Source organism: Passer montanus, unplaced genomic scaffold (genome assembly GCF_014805655.1).
Source record: "Passer montanus isolate IOZ18808 unplaced genomic scaffold, ASM1480565v1 scaffold155, whole genome shotgun sequence".
Taxonomy (NCBI): Eukaryota; Metazoa; Chordata; class Aves; order Passeriformes; family Passeridae; genus Passer; species Passer montanus.
In genome coordinates, this window is record NW_024362605.1 from 563,140 (window position 1) to 589,469 (window position 26,330).

At 54.2% G+C, this 26,330-nt stretch overlaps 1 protein-coding gene across 2 annotated transcripts in view; it reads left to right on the forward strand.

Annotated features, from left to right (window-relative positions):
- The window catches only part of EPHB2 (EPH receptor B2), a 122,897-nt gene that overhangs the window by 32,061 nt on the left and 64,506 nt on the right, over positions 1-26,330 (forward strand). For both annotated transcript variants that reach the window (XM_039702321.1, XM_039702322.1), the window contains exons 2-3: positions 7,407-7,471; positions 11,653-12,337. In XM_039702321.1, the coding sequence (XP_039558255.1) occupies positions 7,407-7,471; positions 11,653-12,337 (750 nt within the window). The remainder of the gene's footprint in view (positions 1-7,406; positions 7,472-11,652; positions 12,338-26,330) is intronic.

A 26,330-nucleotide genomic window follows, 5' to 3' on the forward strand; every position in this document is an offset into this window, starting at 1 on the left:
AGTATCCCGTGGCCGCGGCTCACAATGCAGGGAGCTGTTCCCGCGCCAGGGCTCGGCCGGGGGGGGATTGGGTTTCAGCTTGTTCCGCTGGCCCCCGGCCAGGCAAAGCAAAGCTCGGGGCTGCAGGGAAGGGCCACTGGGTTTGCTCGGCCCCTCTCAGCTCACGCTGGCAAAAATATCATAATCAGGCTCCAGTAAAGCTCAGGAGGCAGAGAGGGGCCTTTCAACTTGGGGAGGGGTAGAGATCTGTGGTGAGGGCTCCTCGGGCGGGGACAGACGGGTTTCTCATTAGCCACCCCCTGCCCCGGGATGTGCTGGCTGTGCCTGAGGCCAGGACGGGTACATGGTTCCAGAAGCACATGTTCCTGCATGGAGGAGTTCATCCTGACCTCTGGTGTCTCCCATGCAGATCCTGGTCTTGCTCCACTTGGCTGGGCTCTAACACTGTGTGTCCCTCCAGCCTGGAGCTGATGAGGTGTTTTAGGTGGGCTTCCAGGTCACGTAAGGGACATGGTGACAAGGAATGATCTCCCACTGTCTCTCCCTAAGGATGCCTTTGCTCCCAACCCATCAGAGCAGGCTGGAAGCTGCTTGCCTGCTTTGCACATGCAGCACTGGCCACAGCTGGTGTGGTCATGGGTTCACGAGAAGCTTGCTCCCTGTGTTGATAATATTGGACCAGGGTTACAATCCTGGCAAGTGTCCTACCCTGAGAGAGGAGCTTTCATGAGGAGTGAAAGGGGAAGGGAAAAAGTTGTGGGTGGAAAAATGAGGGTGGAGGCTCCAGCTATCTGTGGGGCTATTTATTTGTCCAGCTGTTTCTTTATCTGGATGAGCTTGGAGCCTGTGAATGTGAAGCATTTGCCAGGACTTCTCAGAAACTCAGGTCCGGATACTCCAAATTGGTCTGAATTGGCAAAACTCCATGCAAGTTATTTTTCCGGATGGAGAGAAGTGTGTCTGTAACATGCACAGCTCCTCTCTTAATCCCTTTCACCTCCAGCCTCTGCCACTGTCCCTTGGTCCTGTCACCCTTCATCCCCACTCCTGGCCAGCCCGTCCTGCTACCACCAGGACCCAGCACGATCCCAGACTTGTCCCCCCCTTCCAGTTCTGTCCATCAGTCTCATTCCTGATCTGGCCAGATGGGGAAAGCTGGTGCAGCTGAGAACCCCACACTCATCTCACTTGTGGCTGAGCAGCAAGAAGAGCACGTGGAAGCACAGAAACCCCCACCCAGTATTGTCACAGCCGATCCTCTGCACAACGCTGTGTTAGCGTGGCTTCGAGCATCTGGAAGTGGTGGGGTGGGGGTGATGAAGTGACTGGAGATGCCAAGTGTCCCTCCAGAGCCACGGTGTGCCCTGGGAGCAGGCAGCAGTGCCAGGGACAGCCCCCAGTGCTGGGGGAAGCTGCTCAGAGAAAACATCTTCAAAGTGCAAAGCACGGGCACTGGTCTCCACGTGTTCCGTGGGGAGCGGCGCGGTTCCCAGTGGGAAGCGGGCCAGAGCTGCGTCTGCTGGTGTGGAGCAGCTGCAGATTTATTTATAATGCCGTGGGCAGCATGTGAAGCTGCAGATAAACACACGGGAGGGGAGAACAGAAGCAACAACACTGAGGAGACGCTGCTGTGGAGGGAGCGCTGCACTGAGCTGCAGCTATCGCATCCACCAGAGGTGGGCCAGGGGCCAAGCCCCCACCCCTGCCACTCCCACACAGCTTTGATCCGTGCCCTGGGTGCCACGGGGATCTCTGTGGGGCTGGCAAGGCATCAGCCTCTCACGCTGTTATCTGGTGCTGCCCAACCAGCAGGATGGCACCATGAAAGTGGCTGTGCCAGTGAGCGAAGTTGCCGAGGTGGTGGTCAAGGCATTAACAGTTGGGCTTGGGGTTGTCCATCCTGGAGTTGGTCTATTCTTTGTCCCCACCACAGGAGCTGGTCCTGTTATGTGCCCATGTGCTTGGATGAGCATGGGGCAGCCCCAGGTAGGACCAGGGAAGCTGCTGGGGGAGATATGGCCATGACAGCCCACCGTGGGTTACCGTGGGCACAGAAGTGGCAGGGGCAGAGGGCAGCCCAGTGCAAATACAGGTGGAGGAGCTGATGGGTTCCCAAGCCTTGGGGCTTATCACACTTTGTGCAGAGCTCACACCTGTGGCAGAATTTTGTCCAAATGATGTCCCTGGACCTGGAGTCACCTGTCACTCAGAAGTGTCCATGAGCATCTGGAACAGGTTGCCCAGAGAGGTTGCCCAGACTCCCCATCCCTGGAAGTGTCCAAGGCCAGGTTGGACAGGGCTTGGAGCAACCTGGGATAGTGGAAGGTGTCCCCACCCAGGGCAGGAGGTGGAATGAGATGAGCTTTAAGGTCCCATTGAAACCAAACTCCTCTGGGATTCTATGAATCATCCAGGATCCTCAAAGTGCTGCTGATCTCATTGCAAAGCCTCTCTTGGTGATTTTTGAGCAGTCTCGGGATTTCAAAGAGGTCCCAGCTGACTGGAAGTCAGTGAACATTGTCCTAATTTTCAAGAAGGGCAAGAAGGAGAACCCTAGAAATTACAGGCCTGTCAGTTTCACTTCATTGCCTGGTAAAATCAAGGGAGAGCATTATATTGAAAAACACCTGAAAAACGTAGTCATTGGTTGCAGCCAGCATGGCTTCATGAGGGGAAGCCTTACTTGTCAAACCTGATTTCCTTCTATGACAGGGTAAACCCACCTGGTTGATCCAGGGAAGCCAGGAGATGGAATCTTTTTTTATTTTAGCAAAGCTTTTGATACTGTCTCTCACAGGATCCTTCTGGATAACCTGTCCAGCCCCCAGCTGGATAAACACCTCACGTGATGGGTGAGAAACTGGCTCACAGGTCAGGCACAACAGGTGACAGTGACTGGGGTGGCATCAGACTGGTGACCTGTCACTGCAGGGCTTTGTCATTGCCCTGAGCTCTTCAGCATCCAATGACTTGCACACAGGACTGGAAGGAATATGAAGCAAGTTCACAGAAGATCCAAAACTGGGAGGAGCTGTTGCCTCCCCCAAAGGCAGGGAGGCTCTGCAGGGAGACCTCAACTAAACAGAGGACTGGGCCATCACCAACCATGTGAAGTTCAACAAGAGAAAGTGCCGGATTCTTCACCGGGGATGGGGCAACCCTGGCTGTGTGGGTGGACTAGGCAACAAGAGGCTGGAGAGCAGCTGCAGGAAGGGACCGGGGGTCCTGGTCAATGGCCAGCTGGATCTGAGCCAGCAGTGCCCTAGCAGCCAGGAGGGCCACCCGTGTCCTGGGGGACATCAGGGACAGCGCTGTCAGCCAAGAAAGGGAGGGGATTGTCCCGCTGTGCTCTGCAGTGGGGCAGCCTCAGCGCGGGTCCTGGAGCAGATCTGGGCAGCACAATATTAAAAAGACATTAAGCAATTAGAGAGCACCCAATCCAAAGGAAGCCACGAGGATGGGGAAGGGTCTGGAGGGAAAGCCATATGAGGAGATGCTGAGGTCACTTGGTCTGTTCAGCCTGGAGGAGACTGGAAGAGACCTCATTGTGCTCTTCAACATCTTCCTGAAGGGTAGCAGAGGAGCAGGTACCAATCTCTTCACTCTGGTGAGCAGTGATAGGACTTGGGGATATGGGTGGGGCTAGGGTGGGTATTAGAAGAAGGTTTTTCAGCCAGAGGGTGGTTGGGCACTGAACAGACTCCCCAGAGCAGTGGTCACAAGCCTGTCTGAGTTCAAGGAATATTTCAACAGCACTCTGAGGCACAGGCTGGGGTTGTTGGAGTTCCCTGTACAAGGCCAGGAGTTGGACTCTGTGATCCTTGTGGGTCCCTTCCAGCTCATCCTATTCTATGATTCTATAATTCTAGGTTGGACAGGGCCAGGAGTAACCTGGGACAGTGGAAGGTGCCCCTGCCCATGGAGCTGGATGAGCTGTAAGGTCCCTCCCAAACCAAACCATTCTGTGGTTTTACGGTTCTGATTCACATCCACTTGTGCTGACCCTGCAGGGTCACCGTGCTTCACAGGGACCAGTTATTCCCAATTTTCTGTAATTCAGGCACTCTCTGCTCAGTGTAACTCCATCTCCAAAAGGATTTCAGCCTGGGAAGCAGCTTGGTGCAAAAACTGCCCCAGAAGGAGCACGTTGGAGTGTTACAGCTGTGTGCCATGGGGACCACAGCCCTGGACCCCCTGCACTATGAAGGGTGATGAACAGGAGCCTCAAGCAGGAACCTGGTTTAGGGAGGAAGAAGAAGGAAGCTGAGCTAATTTAGCTGTCTTGGAGATGGATCATTTGCCACCCGTGAGCACCACAAGAGAGAAAGGTTTTGGACTGCAGAGTCTTTGTAGAAGGAAAAGGAAATCCAATAGCTGGCAGCTAAATGGTGTAAATCCAGACTAAAATTAATGGAATATCTGGTGTTTTTTATAGGAAGATAATTTGCCATTGGAAAAACTTGCTTAAAACCTGCAAATTTTTTCTCCTTCTCTCTGGGCTGCCAGAGTAGATGCAGAGTTCCAAGGGGATCCTTCAGTTGAGGACAAGGGGGTGGGAGCAGTGGTGTACTGAGCATGACACTTCCACTGCTCCGAGTTTTCATTAAATAAAAGGCTTTTAAAAATGCAAAATGCTTCAAAATATGAACTTTATTTGGGGAATTATTTGTAATGACTTAGAATATATCTTGTTTTCCATTTTAGTCACTGCTATTAATGTACTTACTATACACCAGTGTCATTGATAGTTAAGATAAAGTAACAAATTCAGGGGGTTTTTAAAGCTTCTTGCTAGCACTGTGTGAAAAATGTTGTTTTCCTTTCAGATCAAACGCCACTGGTGTTTTAATGAAAAAGCAAGATCCTCTGATAAAGTAAACACTATTATTGCCTATGTAAACAAATACTCAGTTTAAAAAGAAATTTTGTAAACCTGACCCACAACATTTCGGGATTAGCTGTTTTCCAGAACTCTTCCTAGTGGGAAAAACTGAAAAGAACTATTTTTTGCTTTTTACTCTTGGAATAAAACCAAATTTCGAAATCCTGGTTTCCTGTGAACTGGAAACCGCTGGCTGGAACCAGGAGTAATGAACAAGCCACAGTCTGAGGAGGATTTGCTGCCAGGAGTAGGTGCAGGGAGCAGAGTGCTGCCGAGGCACTTTTTGGGGTGCCGGGGGGGGCGGGAGGTCACATGCATGGAGCAGTTGTCACCTCTGCATCCAGGCCTGGCTCTGCAGTGATGGATCTGCTCAAGGCTGAGCTTTTCTTCCTTTGTTTTTGTTCAGTGGAGTGAAAGTGGAGAGGGTGGAGATGCTCTTGGGGGGTTTCTGGGAGCATGCTTTTTCTGGTAGGAGAAGGACATGGTTACATCCAGCAACTCTCCATTCCCATTCTGGAACTACCCTTGGCAGTGTCCAAAGCCAAGCCAGGGTGGATGGGGCTTGGAGCAACCTGGGTTAGTGGAAGGTTGGTCATGGCAGGAGGGTGGGACTGGGTGGTCTTGAAGGTCCCTCCCAACCCCAACCATTCTAAGAGGCACTCTAAGAGTGTATGGGATGCAAACTTCCCAGCATCCCTGCAAGCACAGTTGGCATCCCCAGGACACGTACTGAAATCAGGGCCAGATTCACATTGTCCCTGCAGATCAGAGGGAGGGAATTTCCCCTCTGGCCATGACCATGGTCTCAGCACAGAATCACTGGCCATGTGCTGCCCTGTGCAGTCTGTCCCACCACACTCCCCTCATGTCCAGCCTTGGTGTTTTGAGGTCTTTGGGCAGAATTTCTAAATTGCACTTCCTAAACTCAGGAATATTGTCCTATTTTCTTAAACAAACCAGCTTTCTGTGTGGTGCAGAAAAATCCCTGTATTGCCATGAGCATGTGGCTGCAGACCTGGAGGAACAGAGAGTTACCCAGACTCTGGAAGCCACTCATGGAGGTGTCCAGAAAAGACTTTTGAACACTCCCTGAGAAGTGTTAAAGAAGTCTGTAGGTGTGGTGCTTAGAGACATGGTTTAGTGCAGAGCATGGCAGTGCTGCAGTAATGGTGGGACTCAATGATGTTAGATGGCTTTTGGAACCATGATTCCAAGTGTCTGTCCCATTTATTTCTGATGAGGCTGGCTGGGAGGTTCACTTGCTCATGTTGGCCCAGATATTGGGGTGCCATAACCTGAGCACCCCTCCTTGTGCCACCAGTGGAGTTAAACCAGCCTGCAGCTATTTGGGATGAAAAGAATTCCAGTGTTGGAAGTACCATGGGCTGCAGTAAGGGTGAGGAGGCTTTGCTGTTGCTTGGCTTAGGAGGATTTCTCTGTGCTGGTTGGTGGTAGCATCACCTGACCTGTTTCAACCCAAATCACCTGGAAAACTAGCTTTAACAGTGGTTTAATTTTTTACTACTTTTAAGTCCCAAAAGTGCTGCTCCTCCCCACATCCTACTGCATCTCAGAGGATTCTCCCTGCTGTGCAAAGTGCTGAGAAAAAAAATATCCTGCTTTTGGCAAAGGAAAGTAGAAGGTGATGGAGGATCCCTGCTCGGCTGCTCCTCAGCTGCAGGGGTGGAACTAGGCTGGGGGTACCTGGATTTAGGATTGAGAGGAGGAAAATCCAGCTTGGCTGATGGATGGAACAGTCCCATTCATAGCAGGAGACATTGCCTGTGCTGGGCTCCTTGAGGTCCCACCTCAAATCCTGGGGTCAGTTTTGGGCCCCTAATGAAAATTAAGACATTGAGGAGCTGGAGCATTTCCATAGAAGGGAATGGAGCTGGGGAAGGGTCTGGAGCACCAGGAGAGGCTGAGGGAGCTGAGGGGGGCTCAGCCCTAGAGAAAAGGAGGTTCAGGGGTGACCTTCTGGCTCTGCAGAACTCCCTGACAGGCAGGGACAGCCAGGTGGGGGTTGGGCTCTGCTTCCAAGGAGCAAGAGACAGAACAAGAGGAAACAGCCTCAAGCTGTGCCAGGGGAGGTTTAGGTTGGATATTAGGGAAAATTCCTTCATGGGAAGGATGGTCAGTCATTGGCTCAGGGCAGTGATGAAATCACCATCCCTGGAAATGTTAATAAAATTGTGGATGTGGCACTTGTGGACATGGTTTAACGGTGAACATGGTTTTGGTGCTGGGCTGATGGTTGCAATTGATGATCTTGGAGGTCAGTTCCAACCTTGACATTCTTTGATTCCATGATTCTGCATGGGGGCCAGGGAGCAGTGGGGGGGGAGCAGTTGGGTGGAGGGAGCAGTACCTGGGTCCCCTGGCTGAGATGTGGCCAAAAGGCTCAGTGTGGGATGGCTCCAGCCCTACAGCCCTGGGCTAGCTCCTCTCCACCTTTTTCCCCTGTCTCCATCTTCAGTCCTGTCATCAGCATCCAGTGACTCCTTGTTTCCCCTTCCTTCCACAGAGACACTGATGGACTCCACCACGGCGACAGCAGAGCTGGGCTGGACAGTTCATCCTCCATCAGGGGTAAGGCATCACCTAACGGGGACCTGGAGCTGCTCTGGGGTCTCTTCTGCACGTGAATGTGGCAGGCTTGGCCCAGGAAAAGTCAGGCACTGATGCAAAGTGCCTTGGCCATGTGGGAAGAGCACAAAAGGAGGTGACAGTTGAGGTTTCCAGTAGTTTTGTAGGAGATTATACTCCAAAAAATACCCCAGTGTCAGTGGGATGTAGTGCCCCCCCCAGAGTCATGCAGTGTGGTGCTAGAGGAATCACAGTTTTCATAGAGCTGGCATACAGCCACCTAAAAATGAGGAGAGGAAGAAACAATATGCCAAGGCCACCATCATCTGTCCCCAGTGTCTCACTTGCTATTCCATTGTCTGTCACTTGTAGCAGGATGAGGGCATTAGGCTCAGGTCCTGAAAGGACTGGCATTCCACAGAGAGATGTTTGCAGGTTCAGCAGAACTATCTGTCTTTTTCACCAGGGCCAGGTGTACCTTGAAACATTTCAAAGAACCACACTGAAGAAACTCCTTTAAAGAAGAGCTTGGGCAAGGCAGTGCATCAGGTTCTTCCCCCAGAGGGTGCTGGGCCCTGCCCAGCCTCCGCAGGGAATGGTCCCAGCTCTGAGGCTGCCAGAGCTCCAGGAGCATTTGGACAGTGCTCCCAGGGATGCACAGGGTGGGATTGTTGGGGTCCTGGGCGGGGTCAGGAGTTGCACTCAGTGATCCCTGTGGGTCCTTTCCAACTCAGAACATTCTGTGACTCTGTGATTTCTGCACCCTTCCGCTCATGGGAGAAACCCAGAGTGGAGCCACCTCTGCGTCCCACGTGGACCCAAGGTGCTTCAGAGCATCCTGCCCACCTCTGGTGGTCACCCACAGCATCCACAGTGTCCAACCCGCCCAGACTGCTCCCTTACACTTGGGTGGCCCATCCAGCCTGGCCAAAGCCTGGAGATGCTTCCCAAGCCCGTGCATGGCAGTGGTGGCTCAGGCTCCCTCCTGCCTTCCATCCACCCTCTGCAGGGGCTGGATGAAGACGTTTCTGTGGACCTCACCCCCAGGCTGACAGCATGGCCCCGATCTGAGCCGACTTGGCAGAAGAAAAGAAACAGCCGAGAAAAGCCTTGTCTGGGGAGATTAAACCGAGCCGGGGCGGCGAGGCCGCGGTGCCGCGCCAGGCACAGGCGCTGTGGCCGGGCCCATCACCATGATAAAGGGCAGAGCTGCCCCAGCCCCGCCAGTGCCCGCCGAGGGGGATGACGGGCACACAATGCAGGGGAGAAGAGGTCAAGTCTTTTTCTCTCCTGGCCCAGCCTTTCTTGTTTGCGGTGTTTCCATATGTGAAGCACGCCCTGCTCCTGCTCCCCAGCCCGGCCGTAATGAGGCCGGGGCCTGCTGGAAGCCGTCTCCCCGGGTTATTGTGCTGCTGCCTGCTTTTGAGCTCCCGGCATGTTAATTAGAGAGCCAAGAGAAAGGGAGAGGCTTCTAATTAAGCGTCGAGGAAGCGCAGGGGCTGGTGCACAGGGGTGACTTTCTCTCCCATCTGGGAAAAGGGAAGTCTGGAGCCAGCCGCTCGCTGTGGCAGGGATGTGGGAGGATGCTGGGGGTCCCAAGCCTGGCCCCCAGGGTGCTCCCGGGTCCCCCATCAGGGTGGAGATGCCCATCTGGACAGTGCAATGCAGTCCCAGTGGTTGGTGGAATCACCTCCTGTCTCTACCTCTGGGCAGGGCCCTCAGTGGGGATATAAGCCCATCATGTCCTGCTCTGTGCTCATCATGGATGACTATTCTGTGGTGCCTTCATGGCCTCATGTCTACAGGCAGGACAAGGCAGTGCATCCCACTCCGAGGTGGCTGACCAGGTTGGATGCAGCCAGCATCACCTGGAAGACAGGAGCTGCCATGTTCTCCTTTTTGGGGATTATTAGAGACCCCAAAGCCCAAACAAGTTGCTTTATGTCTGGCTCTAAAGCTCTTGTGCCATTCATATATGTACCCAAGCCCTGCCTCCAGCATCTCTTGTTCATCCCAAGCCCTGGAGACTCTCATTCCACCATGTGCTGCTCCTGCCTGACCAAGGCTGAGCTCTCTGGGCTCGTGTCCTTACCCTCCCTGGGGGCTGGGCAGGTGTGGTGGGGGGTCCCTTGGTCTTGGGAGCTGCCAAGGTGGGTGTCTGGAATGCTCCAGGCAAGGGAGAGCCACACCAGAGGTAGGGCAAGGGAGGGAATTGCTTCTGCATGCCTTGTCCTTGATTCCCTCACTCCCCTCCCAACCAGTGCCCTGAAAAGCAGGGAGATCCTGCAATTTTCCACTAACACACCAAATTTATTTCTGGAAAACAAAGCAAATGCTCCGGCTGTGTTTTGCGAGGATGCTCTTCTTGTCCCCCAGCCCTGGCAGCAGATTCACAGCTACTGCCAATCTGAAGTGGTTGGAGCTGTTGGGGATCTTCCCTGACAGCCTTCTGTTGGGCTGTGAGCCTTGATGTGCGAGGAGCAATCTGTCTCCCATCTCCTGAACCTCACCCCCCACTCCTGGGTGCCCTTGTGAGCCCATTTACAGCCTGAGGGGCTGGTGCTGTGCTCCTGCAGGATTTCCCTGGATTTGGTCCTGGCACTGGTGCTGGATCTGGGCTGTGCTGCTGCCCTGCTCTGGGTGTTGTGATCCTACATCCAGGGCAGGGTTGTGCTTGGGGAGTAACATCCATGGGAAACAGCTTGGCTTCCACTTCAGCAGTTTTATGAACAAATTCAGAAGGAGCAGTTCCAGCTGGCTGGGACTGTGTAACACGCCAGCAGGATTCTGGCCCCTGTTGCCAGCATCACACAGGTGCCCTGGGTGGGGATGGGACTGCAGGGAGGTGCTCTGCACTCCAGCAGGGTCTGGGCAGGAGGAGATGCTCTGGGAGCTGAGGGTTCTCCCTTCCCTGTTGGTGCTCCCCGGAGAGGAGCAGTGGCCAGTTACAGGCTGCAGCTCATGCCCTGCATCCCCCTCTCTGAAATGTCCCCATCCTACACAGAATGGGGACAGCACTGGAGGATTTGGGAAAAAACAGCCTGGGAAAAGGGCAGAGAGCTGGAGAAGGCCAGATGATGTCACAGCAGCCCTGAGCTCTGTAGGGACCCAAGGGGACAGCTGGAACTGTATCAAGGGGATTTAGACTGGATGTTAGGAAGAGATTCTTCCCCCAGAAGGTGCTGGGCACTGCCCAGGCTCCCCAGGGAATGGGCACAGCCCCAAGGCTGCCAGAACTGCAGGAGTGTTTGGACACCACTCTCAAGCACAGCGTGGGCTTGTTGAGGTGACTGTACAGGGCCACAAGGTTGACTTGATGATCCCTGTGGCCCCTTGCAGCTCAGGATATTCTCTGTAACTCCACAGAGCTTCCTCCAGAGCTGACAGAGTCAGTCAGCTGGGGAGAGCTGGGCAGAGCTTCCCATGGGGAAATCTGTCAGCTCTGAGCTGTCTTGCTGAGAAGGATGTTGCTGTCATGGCACAGCTTGTAGGCTTGTCTGCATCCCATAGATCTGTTCAGGACAGCTGGGGTGGGGACCTGAGCACACCTGCTGGAGGAGCCCCAAAGCATTTGACTGTCGAAGGGGCAGGGATGAGGGCTCCAGTGGGACTTACCCAGCACCTCCTTTTTGAGAGCACAGCAGGATTGGCCGTGGTCCCTTCCTGCTCCTGAGAAGAGGCACTGGCTGCAGCCAAAGCAGGAGGTTTTGTGGCTTATGAGGAATGTTTGCCACCATAGTGGCACTGGTGGGAATCCTTGTGCTAAAGGCACTGTGTTCTTTTGCCAGAGGCACAGCAATGCAGCCATAGACACAGTCCCAGTTAAAATCATTTCTGCAGAGCAGTCCCTCCAGCAGCAGAGAGGCTTGATCCTGAATCCAGGCGTGGAGCATGGTGCTAGTGGCAGCAAGGTGGCTCTGAGGGGCCCCTTTGTCTGCACAGTGTGCAGCCTGCCTGGGGCATGGTGTGGGTCAAACCCTGCCCAGGCAGGTACAGGGCACCTGCAGGGGGTGCTGGGAGGAGGTGCGGGGACTCTGGGACAGCTTGTGGGATGGGGTGGGCACAGAGAGGGGCAGCTGGGGCTGGCAGAGCCTACCTGGCACAGAGTGGGGATGGGAAGAGGTGAGGAGGGTGGGGAGCGCCCATTCAGAGCAGCCCCTTGACTGTGTGTGTCCTGCCCGCAGTGGGAAGAGGTGAGTGGGTACGATGAGAACATGAACACGATCCGCACCTACCAGGTGTGCAACGTCTTTGAATCCAGCCAGAACAACTGGCTCCGGACCAAGTACATCCGCAGGCGAGGAGCTCACCGCATCCACGTGGAGATGAAATTCTCTGTCCGGGACTGCAGCAGCATCCCAAATGTCCCAGGCTCCTGTAAGGAGACTTTTAACCTGTACTATTTCGAGTCAGACTTTGACTCGGCCACCAAGACTTTTCCTAACTGGATGGAGAATCCTTGGATGAAGGTGGACACAATTGCTGCTGACGAGAGCTTCTCACAGGTGGACTTAGGTGGACGGGTGATGAAGATCAACACCGAGGTGCGCAGTTTTGGGCCCGTCTCCAAGAATGGTTTCTACCTGGCCTTCCAGGACTACGGGGGCTGCATGTCCCTGATTGCCGTCCGTGTCTTCTACCGCAAATGTCCCCGTGTGATCCAGAACGGGGCTGTCTTCCAAGAAACCCTGTCGGGAGCAGAGAGCACCTCGCTGGTGGCAGCCAGGGGCACGTGCATTGCCAATGCCGAGGAGGTGGACGTGCCCATCAAGCTGTACTGCAACGGCGACGGCGAGTGGCTGGTGCCCATCGGCCGCTGCATGTGCCGGGCCGGCTACGAGTCGGTGGAGAACGGGACCGTCTGCAGAGGTAACCACGGGCTCACCTCTGCTGGGGGGCCTCGGGATTTGCATCTGGGATCTGCATGAACCGTCTGGGAGGGACCTCCTTGGGCAGGGGTGGCAGAGGGGCATGACTCCTTCCCCAGCTCCTCACTTCCTGCCCCAGGCTCATGCGTCCATTGCAGAGGTTGTGCATGACCTCTGGGTCCCCAGAGCCACCGGGTTGAGGGCTGACACCTGTTGCTGGTGCCATCCATGCTCTCCAGGGTTTGGAGGCACACATGTGGTGCATGTCACCAATCTGTAGTTGCCTCCCAAAATACTGGGGCTGTTATGTTGTTGGTTTTGCTGTGTGCTTTGGCATGGTCTGAATCTCTTGTTGGATGAGGGGAATGGGAATGCAGGGTCCCAAAAGCGTGCAGGGGGAGAGAGCAAGTTGTCTACAGTGTTTTCTTGGTGAGGTGCAAATGGCCCAGGGCAGGACATGGTCATGGCCTGTTCAGAGCTACCTGGCCCCTGTGCTCTTCAACAGCCAGAGGTTTCCTGCCCTGTAAATGTTCTGCCTCTGTAGATATTCTCCTCCCCGTGTAGGTGTTCAAAGCAGACTCTGTGAGTGCCTGCTGAGCTCTGCTGAGCACCATGGAGCCAGCCTGGTCCCAGGCTGGCAAGAAGCTCAGCACCCCCCTCCCTGAGCTGATATCTGTGCCCCTGTCCAGTCATACATGGGCTCAGGAAGGCTGAGAAAGGAGCTCCTGGTGTTGCTGGGAGGGAGGTGGGGACCCCAGAGCTGTGTGATGGGCACCTGCAGCTGTGCCAGGCATGGAGCAAACCACAGAGTTTGGCAAACAGGATCTTTTTCTCCTGACCTGGCTGAATGTCCAAATCCCTCTGCGGTTCCGATAGCATCGGCACACTCCAAGCAGAGCCAGGGCTTCTGACATCCATTATAGACACGTTGTTTGCCACTGCAGAGCCAAGGGAGGAGCTGTGTCTCCTCTCTTCTGGCTGTGAAGCGTTGGCCGGGTAGAACCAAGCATGGGGAAGGTGCTGGTAGTGGGAGGCAGACACACTGAAGAGGGCAATGGACAATCTGATCGTGCTCAGGAGGGACTGCAGGCTGTATGGTCCCCTTGGAGGGGGTTCCTTGTCTGCTGCTAGTGGCTGGGCTGCTCATGCACCAAAATTCACGTTCTGGTCTGCTGTGGGGATCATTTAATATCCATTATTTCAGCTACTCCACACTTAGCCACTGAACGCTTCTTCCCACCGAGCTCGGGCAGATCAAGTGTCTTACAGCCTTAGCAGGGATGGGGATGGGGACAGCAAGGAAGTACTGCTGGAAACTGAGCCCGGCTAATCCCTGCCTCGAAGGGCAGACGGGGCTTTTACAGCTCCCAAGTGAAGCATCTGTAGCAACACCAGAAACCCCAGTGATTCATGGCAGCTTTTCTGTCTCAGTTCCCGGAGCAGACCCAGCCCTGCACAGCACTTTGCTCTGATGCAGCCGGGGTTTCTTGGAGAGTCCCCGGTGCCACTGCGGGCCCAGCCAAGGGACAGTCCCCTCGCATACCCCGGGGCTCCCAGCACCCCTCCTGTAGAGCCCTGTCCCCGCAGGAATGGGGGGAGCAGAGCAGGCAGGAGCGGGGCCGAGGCGGAGGAGTGAGAAGGAGGGAGAGGCCGGTCCCCTCTTTGTCTGGGCAGCAGCAGCAGCAGCAGCAGGATTTTGGGAGGTCCGGTACCTCGGCAGCTGTTTCTGCAGCCGGTGCTGGCCGCGCTCCCCGCCCTCATTAATCACGCGGTGGCCGGCAGCCCATCGTCTCCATGGGGCAGCTGGCTCGGGGCTGCCTCCCCTTCCCCTTCTCGTTCCCTTTCCCTTTTTCTTTTCTTTCCCCTTCCCCTACCCCTTCCCCTTTCCCCTTTCCCCTTTCCCTTTCTCTTTCCCCTTTCTCCTTTCATTTCCATTCTCCTTACCTTTCCCCTTCTCCTTCCCCTTTGCTTTTCTCTTCTGTTTCCCCTTCCCCTCCCTCTTAATCTTTTCTTAATCTCTTTCCTTTTCCTTCCCCTTCCTATTCCCTTATCCCCCTCTTCTTTTATTTCTCTTTCCCTTCGATCTTTGCCTTTCTCTTCCCCATTCCTTCTTTCCCTTCCTCTTCTCATGTGGGGTGGAATCAGGGCTGGATGGCACCCCAGGATTGTGCCCCTCCATTTTTCCCTGGCAGCCCCCAGAAGAGGAGTGTGGACTGGGAGGAGAGCCAGACACGGAGTTGGCAGGACAGCCATGGAATCCCCGTCCTCTCCCAGCCCTCCCAGTGAGCCGCAAAAAGGGCTGGGAAGGGGCTGCTCAGCCCAGCTCTGCTCGGGAAGGACCTGGGGATGTATCCCTGCATCCCTGCATCCCTGTCCTGCTCGGGAAGGAGCTGGGGATGTATCCCTGCATCCTAGCTGTGCTCGGGAAGGAGCTGGGGATGTATCCCTGCATCCCTGCCCTCCTCGGGAAGGAGCTGGGGATGTATCCCTGCATCCCCACCCTCCTCCCGCCGGGTCCCTGCCCCGGTCCCTGTGGAGGCAGTGGCGGAGCCGCCTGGCTTGGGGGACTCACTCCTACATGTGGCTGGCAGGTTTGCTCGTGTTTCCAGGGGTGGGAGGGAATCTGGGCCCTTTCCAGAAGCAAAACAATAGCAAATCTGAGCTGGCTTTGGGGGTGAAGTTCTCTCACACACTCAGGCGCCTAAACAGGACGTGGCAGGGAGCATGGGGGGCCACGGTCCTGCCCCACCAAAGGGTCCAGGTGGAGGAGGACATCCCAAGGAATGGACAACCCTCTGTGCAGCTGGAAGGAGTTGCTCATTTTCTCTGCTGGTTTTTCATCTGGCTAATAGCACGCCAGCCTGCTCGCGGCAGTGTGCACAAGGGATATTTATGGAGGAAGTTCATGCATCTAACAGCTTAAGCTCTTCTAAGCTCACAGCCCCAGCACAAAAGGATTTGGGGGCAGTTAACAATTCCGTGTGGTTAAGAGATTTTCATTTCGCTGGGCCTGGCTTGCTGCTCCTGCAGGGCCCTGTGAGGGGCTGGCTGCGCGCTCCTCTTGCCGCTCCGCTCGCTCCCCAGCTCCTCCTGCGCAGGGCTGCACACACACATCTCCCAGCCCCGTCCTCCCCGCTTCACCTTCTGCTCCCTGCCTGCTTTTCCCTCTCCATCTCCCTGTTCTTTGTCTGCGCCTCCCCCCTTCCCTCCCCTCCCGTTCCTCCCATGCAGCACATGAAGCGTTTCTGCCTCTGCCGTGCCCATTGGCTCCGCTCAGCCACAGCAGAGGCAGAGCCTTTGTGCTGCCGGGCTGGCTGGACAGCGGGTGGACGCTGCCTGCACGGCCTGTGCCTGCTCGGGGACACCAGCTGATGGCCGCTGCTCCCAGCAGCTCAGCCCTTCATCCCTTCTGCAGCTCCTCTCCATCACAGCAGGGCATCTCTGGTCTCTGTGTTCTCTTTGTTGTGTTCCTACGGCACTGAGCATCGGGAGTCCTGGTCTTGCTGGGGTGACAAGGGATGGTTCTGCCCTGCAGAAGCTGGTTGTGACACTCTCTGGCTGTCAGAGACATCTGGTGTCATCCCTTGGGGTCACAGGCCTTTCTGAGGAGGAGAGGAGCTGGTGAGCTGATGGGAAGAGGAGAAAACAAGTCAGATTCAGGCTGGCAGCTGTCTTCTCCTTGGCTCTGTTCTCTGCCTCTCTGCTCTGCTCTTGTGAGACCCTCCTGCAATGCTCCAGCTTTGGGGTCCCCAACGTCAGAAGGATGTGGAGCTGCTGGAGTGAGTCCAGAGGAGGCCACAGAGATGTTGTGAGGGGTAGAGCCCCTCTGCTCTGTAGACAAGGCTGGGAGAGCTGGGGGTGTTCACCTGGAGAAGACTCCAGGGACAGCTCAAAGCCCCTCCACTGCCTAACGGGGCTCCAGGAGAGCTTGAAAGGGACTTGAGACAAGGAATAGAGGGACAGGACAAGAGGGAATGGCTTCAGATGGACAGAGGACAGGGACAGATGGGATATTTGGAAGGCATTCCTGGCTGTGAGGCTGGTGAGGCCCTGGCACAGGTTGCCCAGAGCAGCTGTGGCTGCCCCATCCCTGGAAGTGCCCAAGGCCAGGTTGGATGGGCCTTGGAGCAGCCTGGGACAGTGGAAGGTGTCCCTGCCCACGGCAGAGGGTGGAACTGGATGGGCTTTAAGGTCCCTTCAACCAAAACCATTCTGGGATTGTCTGATTTTGCAGCTTAAGGTGGAGCTGGGCCTCTCCTGAGGGGAGCCCCAGGGCTCAGCAGGTCCCCTTCCCTGCTGTGATTTTGATGTCGAGGGCAGTGGACCTGCCACCACCCCACCATGTGTGGGTGACGTGGGCTCAGGCACGTGTGACAAGGACCCCGAGGCATCCCTCCAGAACAGAGGGTGGGCAGCACCCACGCTGTACTTGGGATTTGGAAGGGACCAAGTAGTGCTGAGGGCTGAGAGCAGCTTCCTGATGTGCTGGAGCAGGGCCTGTCCGAGCTGTCTCACAGTCACAGCCCATGAGGACGTGATGTTTTCGTGATAAAAGGCTATTTATGGCTCTGTGCCTGTTTCGGGTCTGGGCCTCCTCTGATAGTGCTGGACCCAGCCAATAAATTGTAAGGCTCTAGGGGTAATCGAGTTCTTCCAGGAAGCATTCCTGGTTGAACTGGAGCAGATACAGCCAATTGTTCTGGAAATGTTTCCAGAGACAGAGAACTGCCCGTTAAATGCTTCCAGAGGCTGTCCCTGCTTTCTTACTCTGCTGGGCCTGGCACTCCCACCTCAGAGAGCTTCATCCATGGCCACACCTCAGTGCTCTGTGTGCCTGTTGAAGGGTAATCTTTGGCCCCGGCTCCTCTGGTAAGGTTTTCAGCCAACTTTTTTGGCTCTCCCCAGCCCTTGGCACTGCTTTAGCCTTTCCCTTGGCAGATCCAGTTGCCCACATACAGGCTGCTCATGGTGATCAGCTGCACGCCAGAGGGGATGCTGAGATTCCCTCTGCCTGCATCCCCCCTTTGTTTAAACCACTTTGGCAATGGCATTTCTCTGGGTGGTTTTGGAGGATCCTTGTCCTTTCTTGTGGGACTGGGAGAACTAGGACTGCATCCTTGTCCCTGTAGGTGTGATTTGACACGTTTGTACTGAAATGCACATTCCTTTCTTGTGCCCAGTTCCCCAGGGCGTCAGGATTGCTGTATCGGGAACTCATCATTCTCAGTATTTACCACACCACAGCTTCCATGTCAACAGCTAACTTTATTGGGAACACTTTGGGCTTTCTCCTGGGTCATTGATAAAAATGCTAAACAGCCCAGAGGCATGAACCACATTTGTTGGCTGCAGCAGAAACAGCCCCGCTCGGATCTCCGGCCGCGCCATGTCTGCCTGCCAAGTTTTAATTCATCAAGGATGTCCCATGGTGTCGGTGGAGCCACTGATTTCAGAATCCAAATATCCCGTGTGTTAGCCAGGGAAAGGCTCTGCAGAGGTTTGGGGATGTGACATTAATGCCATTACCCCCCCAATCAATCTTGTCAATCTTCTATTGCATCAAAAACCCATTCTAGGCTAATTTGCCTTAATCTGTTTTCCCTAAGTGCATATAGGTTGGCACTGCTGTCCCTACCTTCCTTCAATCCCTCGCTGACCCAGTCCTGGAGCTGTCACAGCCTTATTTGACTAGTACTGATGTTGCAACCCTAAAATAGCCACAACTGCCTCATTTAGCAAATAGCTTTTTCCTCCATCTCTGAAACATCCTGTTGCCTCACGGCGTGTGGAAAGTGAGCTGAGTGTCCCCCAGTCTATCACCTACACCCCCTTAGGTAGGTGCTGCCCTGGCAGGCTGATTTAGCAATGTTTAACTTTAGTGGCTGCTATTTAACATCTTGAGTTACTGCTGGAATGGAAAGTATTCCACCATCATCCTCAAAGATGATTACATCACCTGGCTCTTTCCCAAGTACAAAACAGGAATTTGTCTGCTTTTTCTACAGGCTTGTTGACAATTTGAATGCTCCCAGCCGGCCGGGGCTCGGTGGCATTGTTGGATACTGCTTTTGGGGCTTCTCCCTCTCCTCCCTCTCTGTCTGGGAAGCAAGAATAAAGCATCTTTCTTTCCATGGCTTTGATTCTTCTTGCTGACCTCTCCATGTTCTGAGTCCAATTAGGGCTGTGGTGGAGACTGCAGCTGCTCACTGGGAGACACTCCACACCTGCCTGGTGCTTGTCCTCTGCACATTCCTGTTGGAGTTTGGGCTTTGGGAGGTTGGAACAGGACCCTGGGGAGCTTGGCAGAGCAAGGGGGTGTCAGACAGGGGGTTGAGGCATTGATTTGCTGGTGGTATGAAGCCCCAAGGGATGCTGATCTCACAGGGAGGGTCACACATGGTCCAGGAGTGAGGCAAAAGATGTGCTACCAGAGGAAGGAGATGGACCACTCACCTTGAATAGAAAATGCAGCTTCTGAGGAACTACACCTTGGGAAACAAAGGAAATGAGAGTTCCTTTCTCATTTTGCGTTCAAGACAAGGAGTGGACTGAGACCTTCTACAGAAGCATTTTCTCTACAGAGAAAGGAAGGAGATGAGGTTTTCCAGGACATGAGAGTGGATTTTGAGCAGCAGGAGGTTGCAGAGCTCTCCCAGCCCTGCTGTGATGGCGTAGGAAAGACCTCAGCAGGATGCACGAGGTGACCTGGGAGCCCATGGGAGCCCAGAAGGGAACAGTATCTTCTCATTTATCAGTGTGGGCAGGTCAGGAATCCCTTGGGTTGGAGGGGATGAAGATCTCAGGTCCAGCAAAGCCCAGTTTCCTGATGGAAATGATGGCCATTCCTCAGAGAAAGGGGTGGAGTTTTGCATTGCCACTGTCTGCCACAGCTGCTGCTTCCCAGACCCTTTCCCCAGCCCCTTCATCCCTCTGCTCAAGGTCTCACAATGATTTGGGTTGGAAGGGACCTTGAACGTCACACAGAACTGCAGGGATGGTCTCTGCCCCCCTTCCCATTCTGGGATGGGCTGCTCCCTCCGTCCCATTGTGCTGGGATCAGTGAGATGTGGGGAGGGCAGTGAGAGCAGACCTGGGGCTGGGGTCCCCTCTGGGGCACAGGGACACTCAGTAACCCGGGTGCTTTCCTGGAGCTGATGTGTACCCAGGAGAAAATCTCCCCCTGACTGATTTTTACAGATGAAACAGCATTTTGGATCAAACACCACATTCCTGGTGCTGCTACACCCATGTGAGCAGGGAATAGCAGCTCTGGCAGCATCGTGTGCTGACGCTGGTGGGAGAGCAGCATTTATTCCTCTCTCTCCTTCGTTGGCCTCCCTTTCCCCCCTCCCGCTTGCCTGCCTTCCTTTTTTTTTTTTTTTTTTTTTCTGAGAAAAGTGGTAAACATTAATAGGAGCTGGAATGAATAGCTGGGATTCAGGCCCAGGATTCCAGGATTTTAACTCATTATTGCCATAAAATGAAGGGAATGTAGTTTTTTGCCATTATTTTTTTCCTTTGATTGAAAGCTCTCACAGATCTTGGGGGGGAAGGAGCATTTTTCCTTGAATTTCTCACAGTGCTGGATTTTTATGGGGCAGGAGGAGAATATTCTTCATCATATGTAACTTGAGGAAAATTAGAGAAAATACTGCTTTTGAGGTTTTTTCTTTTTAATTTGAAATTTTTCAGCAAGTTGGGCCAAAGCCAAGAGATTGTGTTGTACATTTAATTTTGGGAAATACCCTCCAATATTCTCTGTTCTGATTTAAAGTTTTTCTGATGTCAGATGAGTCAGATGTGCTCAGTTAGAGCACAGCTCTTTCATTTTAGCCACACTAGGTAAAAACCTTACAGAGAATTTAATCTATAAACCATGATTAGCTTAATTAGCTCCAAGGAAACTTGTTATTGTTCCCCTTATGCCTTAGAAACATAATCTATCACTGGGAAGTGCACAGAAAAGTCCCCATAAAGGTTGGGAAATTGAATCAAAGCGTTCATAGCTCACACAATGGCTCCGTTAAAACAGACCAAACTTCAAATGAGGTTTAATTAGGTTTGGCCAAGGAAAATACACTTTTACTGTCATGTTTTGAAGGAGACCTTAAGTTTGGTGATGCTGCTCTGTGATGCCCAGTCCTTGTGTGGGTGGTTGGAACTTAAACACCTCCTGCCTCCCCCTGCAGACCTCTCCCCATCCTTGAGGACCTTCTTTGGGTGCTTCCCAGGAGCTGAAACAGAAGAGGCTCTGAACCACATCCTTGCCTTCTCCCTGCTGTGGGCTCCTGCAGGAGTTTTCCTCCCATAGGGCAGCATCCCCCTGCCCACCTGGCCTCAATGCTTCTGCTGGAGTCCAGGTAGTGGGGAAACTGGCTGAAGGACCTGAGAAACTGGTAGTTTGCAGGATGGCAGGTCCTGGAGGCTGGAAAATGGGGGACAGGGAATAGCATGAGCAGGAAAGCAGAAGTCATTGGGTCTGGAAAGCAGCCTGGGAGGGGGAGGCAGGAAAAGGTTGTGGTCTGGCACCCAAAAGAGGACCTGTGTGAACACATTGTGACAACCTGTGAAGCCTTACCAGGTTTTTGCAGCAAGATTTTCAAAATCTGAGATCTCTTCTTCTCCTCAGCATATTGAGGAAACCTGCCAAGGAGTTGGCACCTTCACAGAGTCCTTAGAGGTAACCCAGAGATTTTTGCTGTGCTCCTTGTGTCAGAAACCAGACAGACCTTAGCAGAAACTGATGTTTTCACTTGGCCAGCATGAGTCTTGGTGCTTGAGTGTATGGTTCTGCTCCCCAGGCAGGCACGTGGCCTGGCCCCAGCTCCATGAAGGGCTGTGGGTACCACGGTGATGCTGCAGCAGCAGCCAGGGATGGGCATCCCTGCACCCTAAAGTGAGGGCCCCTTTGGAGAACCACAGCCTGGAAATAACTCCTGTGACCAGGAGCAAATTCAAGCTGCATTTTGAAGGAATATCTTCAGGATTTGGGCACTGACAGTTTTCAACAATGACAGCCTCCTACTTTTAGAGTCTATTGGCACTTTCAGACTATTGGCACTTCTGCAGCTCACAGAGACCCTGTGTTCAAACCATTGTTAAGGCTGAAACCTCAGCCAGCAATTTCCTTCCAAAACATTATGATCCCAAGAGTCCTGTGGTTGTTACACCCACAGCTGGACAGGAACAGGAGCAGAGTGAACAATAAATGATCATGTGAGAAAGAGGTCATCATTCAAACTATCAAAATGCCCAGACCCTCCAGGTTAGTCAGAGTTACAGTGCAGCCTGAAGTGGAGCTCGTGGAGCACACTAACACTCTTGCTTTGCTGGATGGCTTTGGAGAAGATTGTAGTGACTTCTGAAGTGGCTGCAGGAGCAGCAGACAGCACACTCCATAGGATGCTCCAGATCTGCCTTTTTATGGCCCAGGCCCTCCAGGAGCTCCAGGGGGAGGCAGGAAGGGGCTGTGCAGCATCAGGGCCATGTTGGTTCTTGGGCAGCAGGGAGTGGTTCCCATCACTGTTCTTCTTTGTGCCTGCCCCTCAGGAGAGCCCTTCCTGGGCAGGGTGTCTGCATCCCTGGGACATGCAGAATGGGTGGATGGGGGCAGGCACTGCAGGCAGTGGCCCCAGGTGCCCATGGGTGTGGAACAGGCAGGATGCAGGATATTGCTGGGCATCAGACCCTTAATCTGGAATTTCTGAGGGGCTGGTCTCTCTCCTGAGACATTTCAGTGGAAAGCAACTGTTTTTCCTGAGGCTTTCTCTGCCCCTTTCCCTCCCCTTCCCATTACCTTGTCCCTCATCTCAGGTACTGGTGTCAGTTCTGCAGTGTCTGTCCATATTGCTGTCACCACAGAGGATCCCAGAGGATTATTTTGGCAGATTCCCTGTTCACTCCCACCTAGATGGTTTGGGATCCTTGGGACCCTACAAAACTACCTTTGGCTCTCAGAGATCTCAAGGAGGGAGGAGGAGGAAGAGGAGAATGAGGAGGAAGAGGAGAAGGTGCCTCAGGCTGCCCAGGCAGTGGGTGCTGGAGCTGCTGCCTCGTGCCAGCATCACCCAGAGGATTCCCAGAGCTGAAGGCAGGAAGCACAGGAGGGTTTATCCCAGTGGAAGTACTCCTGCTGCAGACCTTTCCTTGCAGCACGGTGAGCAAAATGAATTCTGAGCCTTTCAGTGCATCTGTGCAGCCTCATTAATAAAACAGAATGAGGAAAAGCGGGGAAAACAGGAATAGAAGAATTTGGGCAATGACTCATTCACAGACAAGCTTCTCATTCCCCTTTCCCTCCAGAGCACCCCAATGATGGATTAAAGCCTGCCTTCCTTTCCCTTGCAGGGCTGTTTGTCCTGGTGTGGGGACAGTGAGCACTGCCATCCTGTCACCTGCACAGTACCATCACCTGCCTCAGCTCCCACATGGATCCAGGCAGGAATGGTGGTGTTCTACTCTCAGTTTACACCTGGGAGTGAACCTGTGGCACCAACTGAAGAGTAAGAGAAGAGGGAGGCGTTGTAGGAAAAGTAATCTCCAGGTTTTCTCCAGTTTGCTTTTCCATCCAGTCAAATCCCAGCCTGAGGACCTTCCTGGAGCATGTCCAGAGACAGGAATAGAGCTGGGGAAAGGTCTGGAGCATGAGTCTGATTAGGAGTGGCTGAGGGAGCTGGAAAGGGGCTCAGCCTGGAGAAAAGGAGGCTCAGGAGGGACCTTCTGCCTCTGCACAGCTCCTGACAGGAGGGGACAACCTGGTGGGATCAGGCTCTGGCTCCCAGGGAATGAAGGACAGGACAAGAGGAAATAGACTCAAGCTGTGCCATGAAAGATTGAGTTGGATATTAGGGAAATTTCTCTATGGAAAGGGTGGTCAGGGATTGGCACAGGCTGCCCAGGGCAGCTGTGGAGTTCCCATTCCTAGAGGTGTTTAACAACAACTGGATGTGGCACTTGGGAACACGTTTAGTGGTAGATCTGACAATGCTGGGTTAATGATTGGACTCAATGATCTTGGAGGGCTTTTCCAGCCACAGGGATTCTATAAAAGGAAATGGCAGGAGGCTCTGGTTCACCCTCAGTGAGTGCTTACTCTGGTTGGTGTTCCTGCTTTCCAAAGGGGATTATGAAGCAGGAGAGGAATGTCACTCTGCCTGGTGCTCACTCACGTTGTCACCATGTGTAGGGCTAATCTGGAAACAGAGTGACAAATCTGAGCGTGTGTGTATCTTCATGATACCCTATAATTAGAACTGGTCTTTTTTTTTGCTTTTCTTTTTTTTTTTCTTCTTTAAAGTTTTGCTGTCTGGCACAGATGGAAGTGATCCCAGTTTGTTTTTGTGTCTCTTGAATTAGAGCGTGGCTGCTCTTTCCAGGATTTCCCAGGCAAAAATATTCACATGGGGACCTGCCCAGCAGGCAGGGTGGGTCCTCTGGGATGTGATTTTGGGTGTATTTGGCTCTCTGCACCTTTGCAGGGGCTGTGGTAGGGATTTGTCCTTGTCCCAGGCTGGTTTTCCAGCACTTCCTGGTGCAAGGCAGACATGCAGTGGGTGAGGCATGGCATGAAGGGGACACGTGGGCAGACAGCTGGAGCAGAGTGTGCAGAGCTGAGCAGAGGCTTCAGACCTCTGGTTCAAACCCTGCTGCAGGTTTGCTGCTCAGTCCTGCCTAAAGAATCCTGGAGTGGTTTGGGTTGAAGGGACCTTAAACGACCTCATCCAGTGCTCCCCCTCCCTGCCATGGGAAGGGAAGGGACACCTTGTCTTGGTAATCTCCAGCACACCTTCCCCTGTCCCAGCTTGTCCTGAGCCCCGTCCAGCCTGGCCTTGGACACTTCCAGGGATGGGGCAGCTGCAGCTCCTCTGGGAAAACAAGGAGAGGCAGTGATGTTTCTCTGGCAGCAGAATTCCTCCCTCCGTCCCAGCTTTCCTGACCCAGGGCTCAGCAGGGCTGTGGGGAGCTCAGGAGGGGGTTGCCACGCCAGGGGTGGGGTAGGAGGACACGTGGGACCACCAAAGCTGCACCAGACCGACTGTGTCACACATTTTGGGGGTGCCTCCCCATGATAGGGTTTCCATGGAAACCAGAGTAGTGATTTCCTGCATGCTGATGTGCTGGAAGGCCAAAAGCAAAGGTGGGAGGGAGAAAGCAGAGGATGGTGGGCAGCAGGCCCTGCCTGGGGAGCCTCAGCCCCAGAGGATGGAGGAGGGGAGGGAAGGAGGACATTTTGCTGCCTTGAGCTGTGGTACCCTGAGCTTCAGGGAGACATTGTGATCTCCCTGGTGCTCAGAGCATGGCTGGGACCAAAGGCTAGCCCTGGAAAGGGCTTTGTGGGGCAGCATCTGTGTGGGTGGGGGTCTGGTGCATGTTAGCTCAGGCTGTGGAGCCCAACGTGAGCTTGCAAGGATGCAGCACCATGACAGAGCTCTGTGCCAGCCCAGGGAGCTCACTAATAAGCAGGATTCATTAATTAGCCCAGGAGGAGCAGCAGCAGCAGCACTCTTGGTGTCTGGTCTGTGGCCTGGCTGTGTGCAGTGGGGGTGACCAGGGCACACCAGGACAGGGCTGAGACCCCAGCAGGGCTGAGGTGACACCCCTGGACACAGACACGTGCAGCCAGGTCCACCAGGAGGGTGGGATGCCTCAGGGAGCTGCTGGGTCCCCACAGAGGCACATGTGGTGCACATCTGGTGCCAAGCACAAGGTTTGGAGGGGTCCCGGTATTAATTCCTTGGAGCACGGGTGTGCCCTTCTCTCGTGCCCTGCGGTGTGTGGCATTGCCCTGGCACTGCTGCATCTGCAGCCCAGGGCTGATGTCCCCATGTCCCCGCTGTCACCCGCCGCCTTTGAACCCCTGGCCGGGTTGTGGCTGCAGCGGCGCTGAGTGCTGGAGCTGCTAGCAGACTGGAAATGTCTTTTGTCAAAGCTTGAGATGCCTCCAACCTCCTTTAATTAAAGACAATTACTGCTTTCAGCCCCTCTTCACAGCTCAGCTGGGTTGTTTGCAAACACACAGCTGCGGGAGGCTTTGTGCCCCTCTCCGAGTCCCGCTTCCCTGGAGACGCACAGAGGTTTCTTTATGATCAGCGTTAGGCTGGCGAGCAGCTGAGGGAGAGGAGGGGGTGTCCAGGGCTCCTGGGGTGTTCGTGGTGCAGCCTGGAGCAGCCCTGCCTGCTCCTGTCCAGCTTCTCCTGCCAAGCCTTCGCTCTGCTGGGACAGGGCTGCTGCCAGAGGCGTGGAGGGAGGGGGGAGTGGGAGTGGACGTGTTTGGGCTGCAGAGAAGGTGCCTCTTGCGGGCTGCAGAGCAGCCCTGCAGCACTGAATGCATGCTTTCCAACAGCTCTGCTGGGCTAGCCGTGGCTCTGCAGGGCTTCCTGCAGGAGCTGCACGGGCAGCCCCAGTCTGAGCTTCCTCACCCCAAACGCGCTCGGGGAAAAAAAATCTGAACCCCCCCGTGTAAGCAATAACCCCCTTTCTGTGCTTGAATAGCTCAGAGGCAGCCAAACGGAGCTCGACCAAACTTTCCAAAACAGTCAGGGCTGGCAGGAGAACAAGCAGCATCCACTGCAGCCCTCTGGGATGCTGTTTCCAAAAATACGAGCCCGGCGCGTGAGGCCGGCAGGAGCCCCAGCCTCGCACCAGGGCCAGCCCTGAGCGCTGCCAGGGCCGTGCCTTCTCCCTTTCCAGGTGCTAATGGTGTCCTCGGGGAGGGAGAGGCGAGCAGGGAGGCCTCTGCCTGCCTTGGAAGCGTTTGGTTGTTAAATGTGAATGGTAAGTGCTCAGCCTTGGGGCTCAGGGGAGCCGAGATCCTTTTTGAGCCTCTAACAGCCTGACACTGCTCTGTCTTCTCAAATTCATTCTGCAGCTCCGAGTCCCTGGAGAGCACTAATCACTGGGCTGAGCATGAAGGGAAACATACCCCTCAAATGGGAAGCCCAGAAGCTCTTTCCCTTTAAACAGACTCTCTGTGAACATCTTTGATCTGTTTTGGG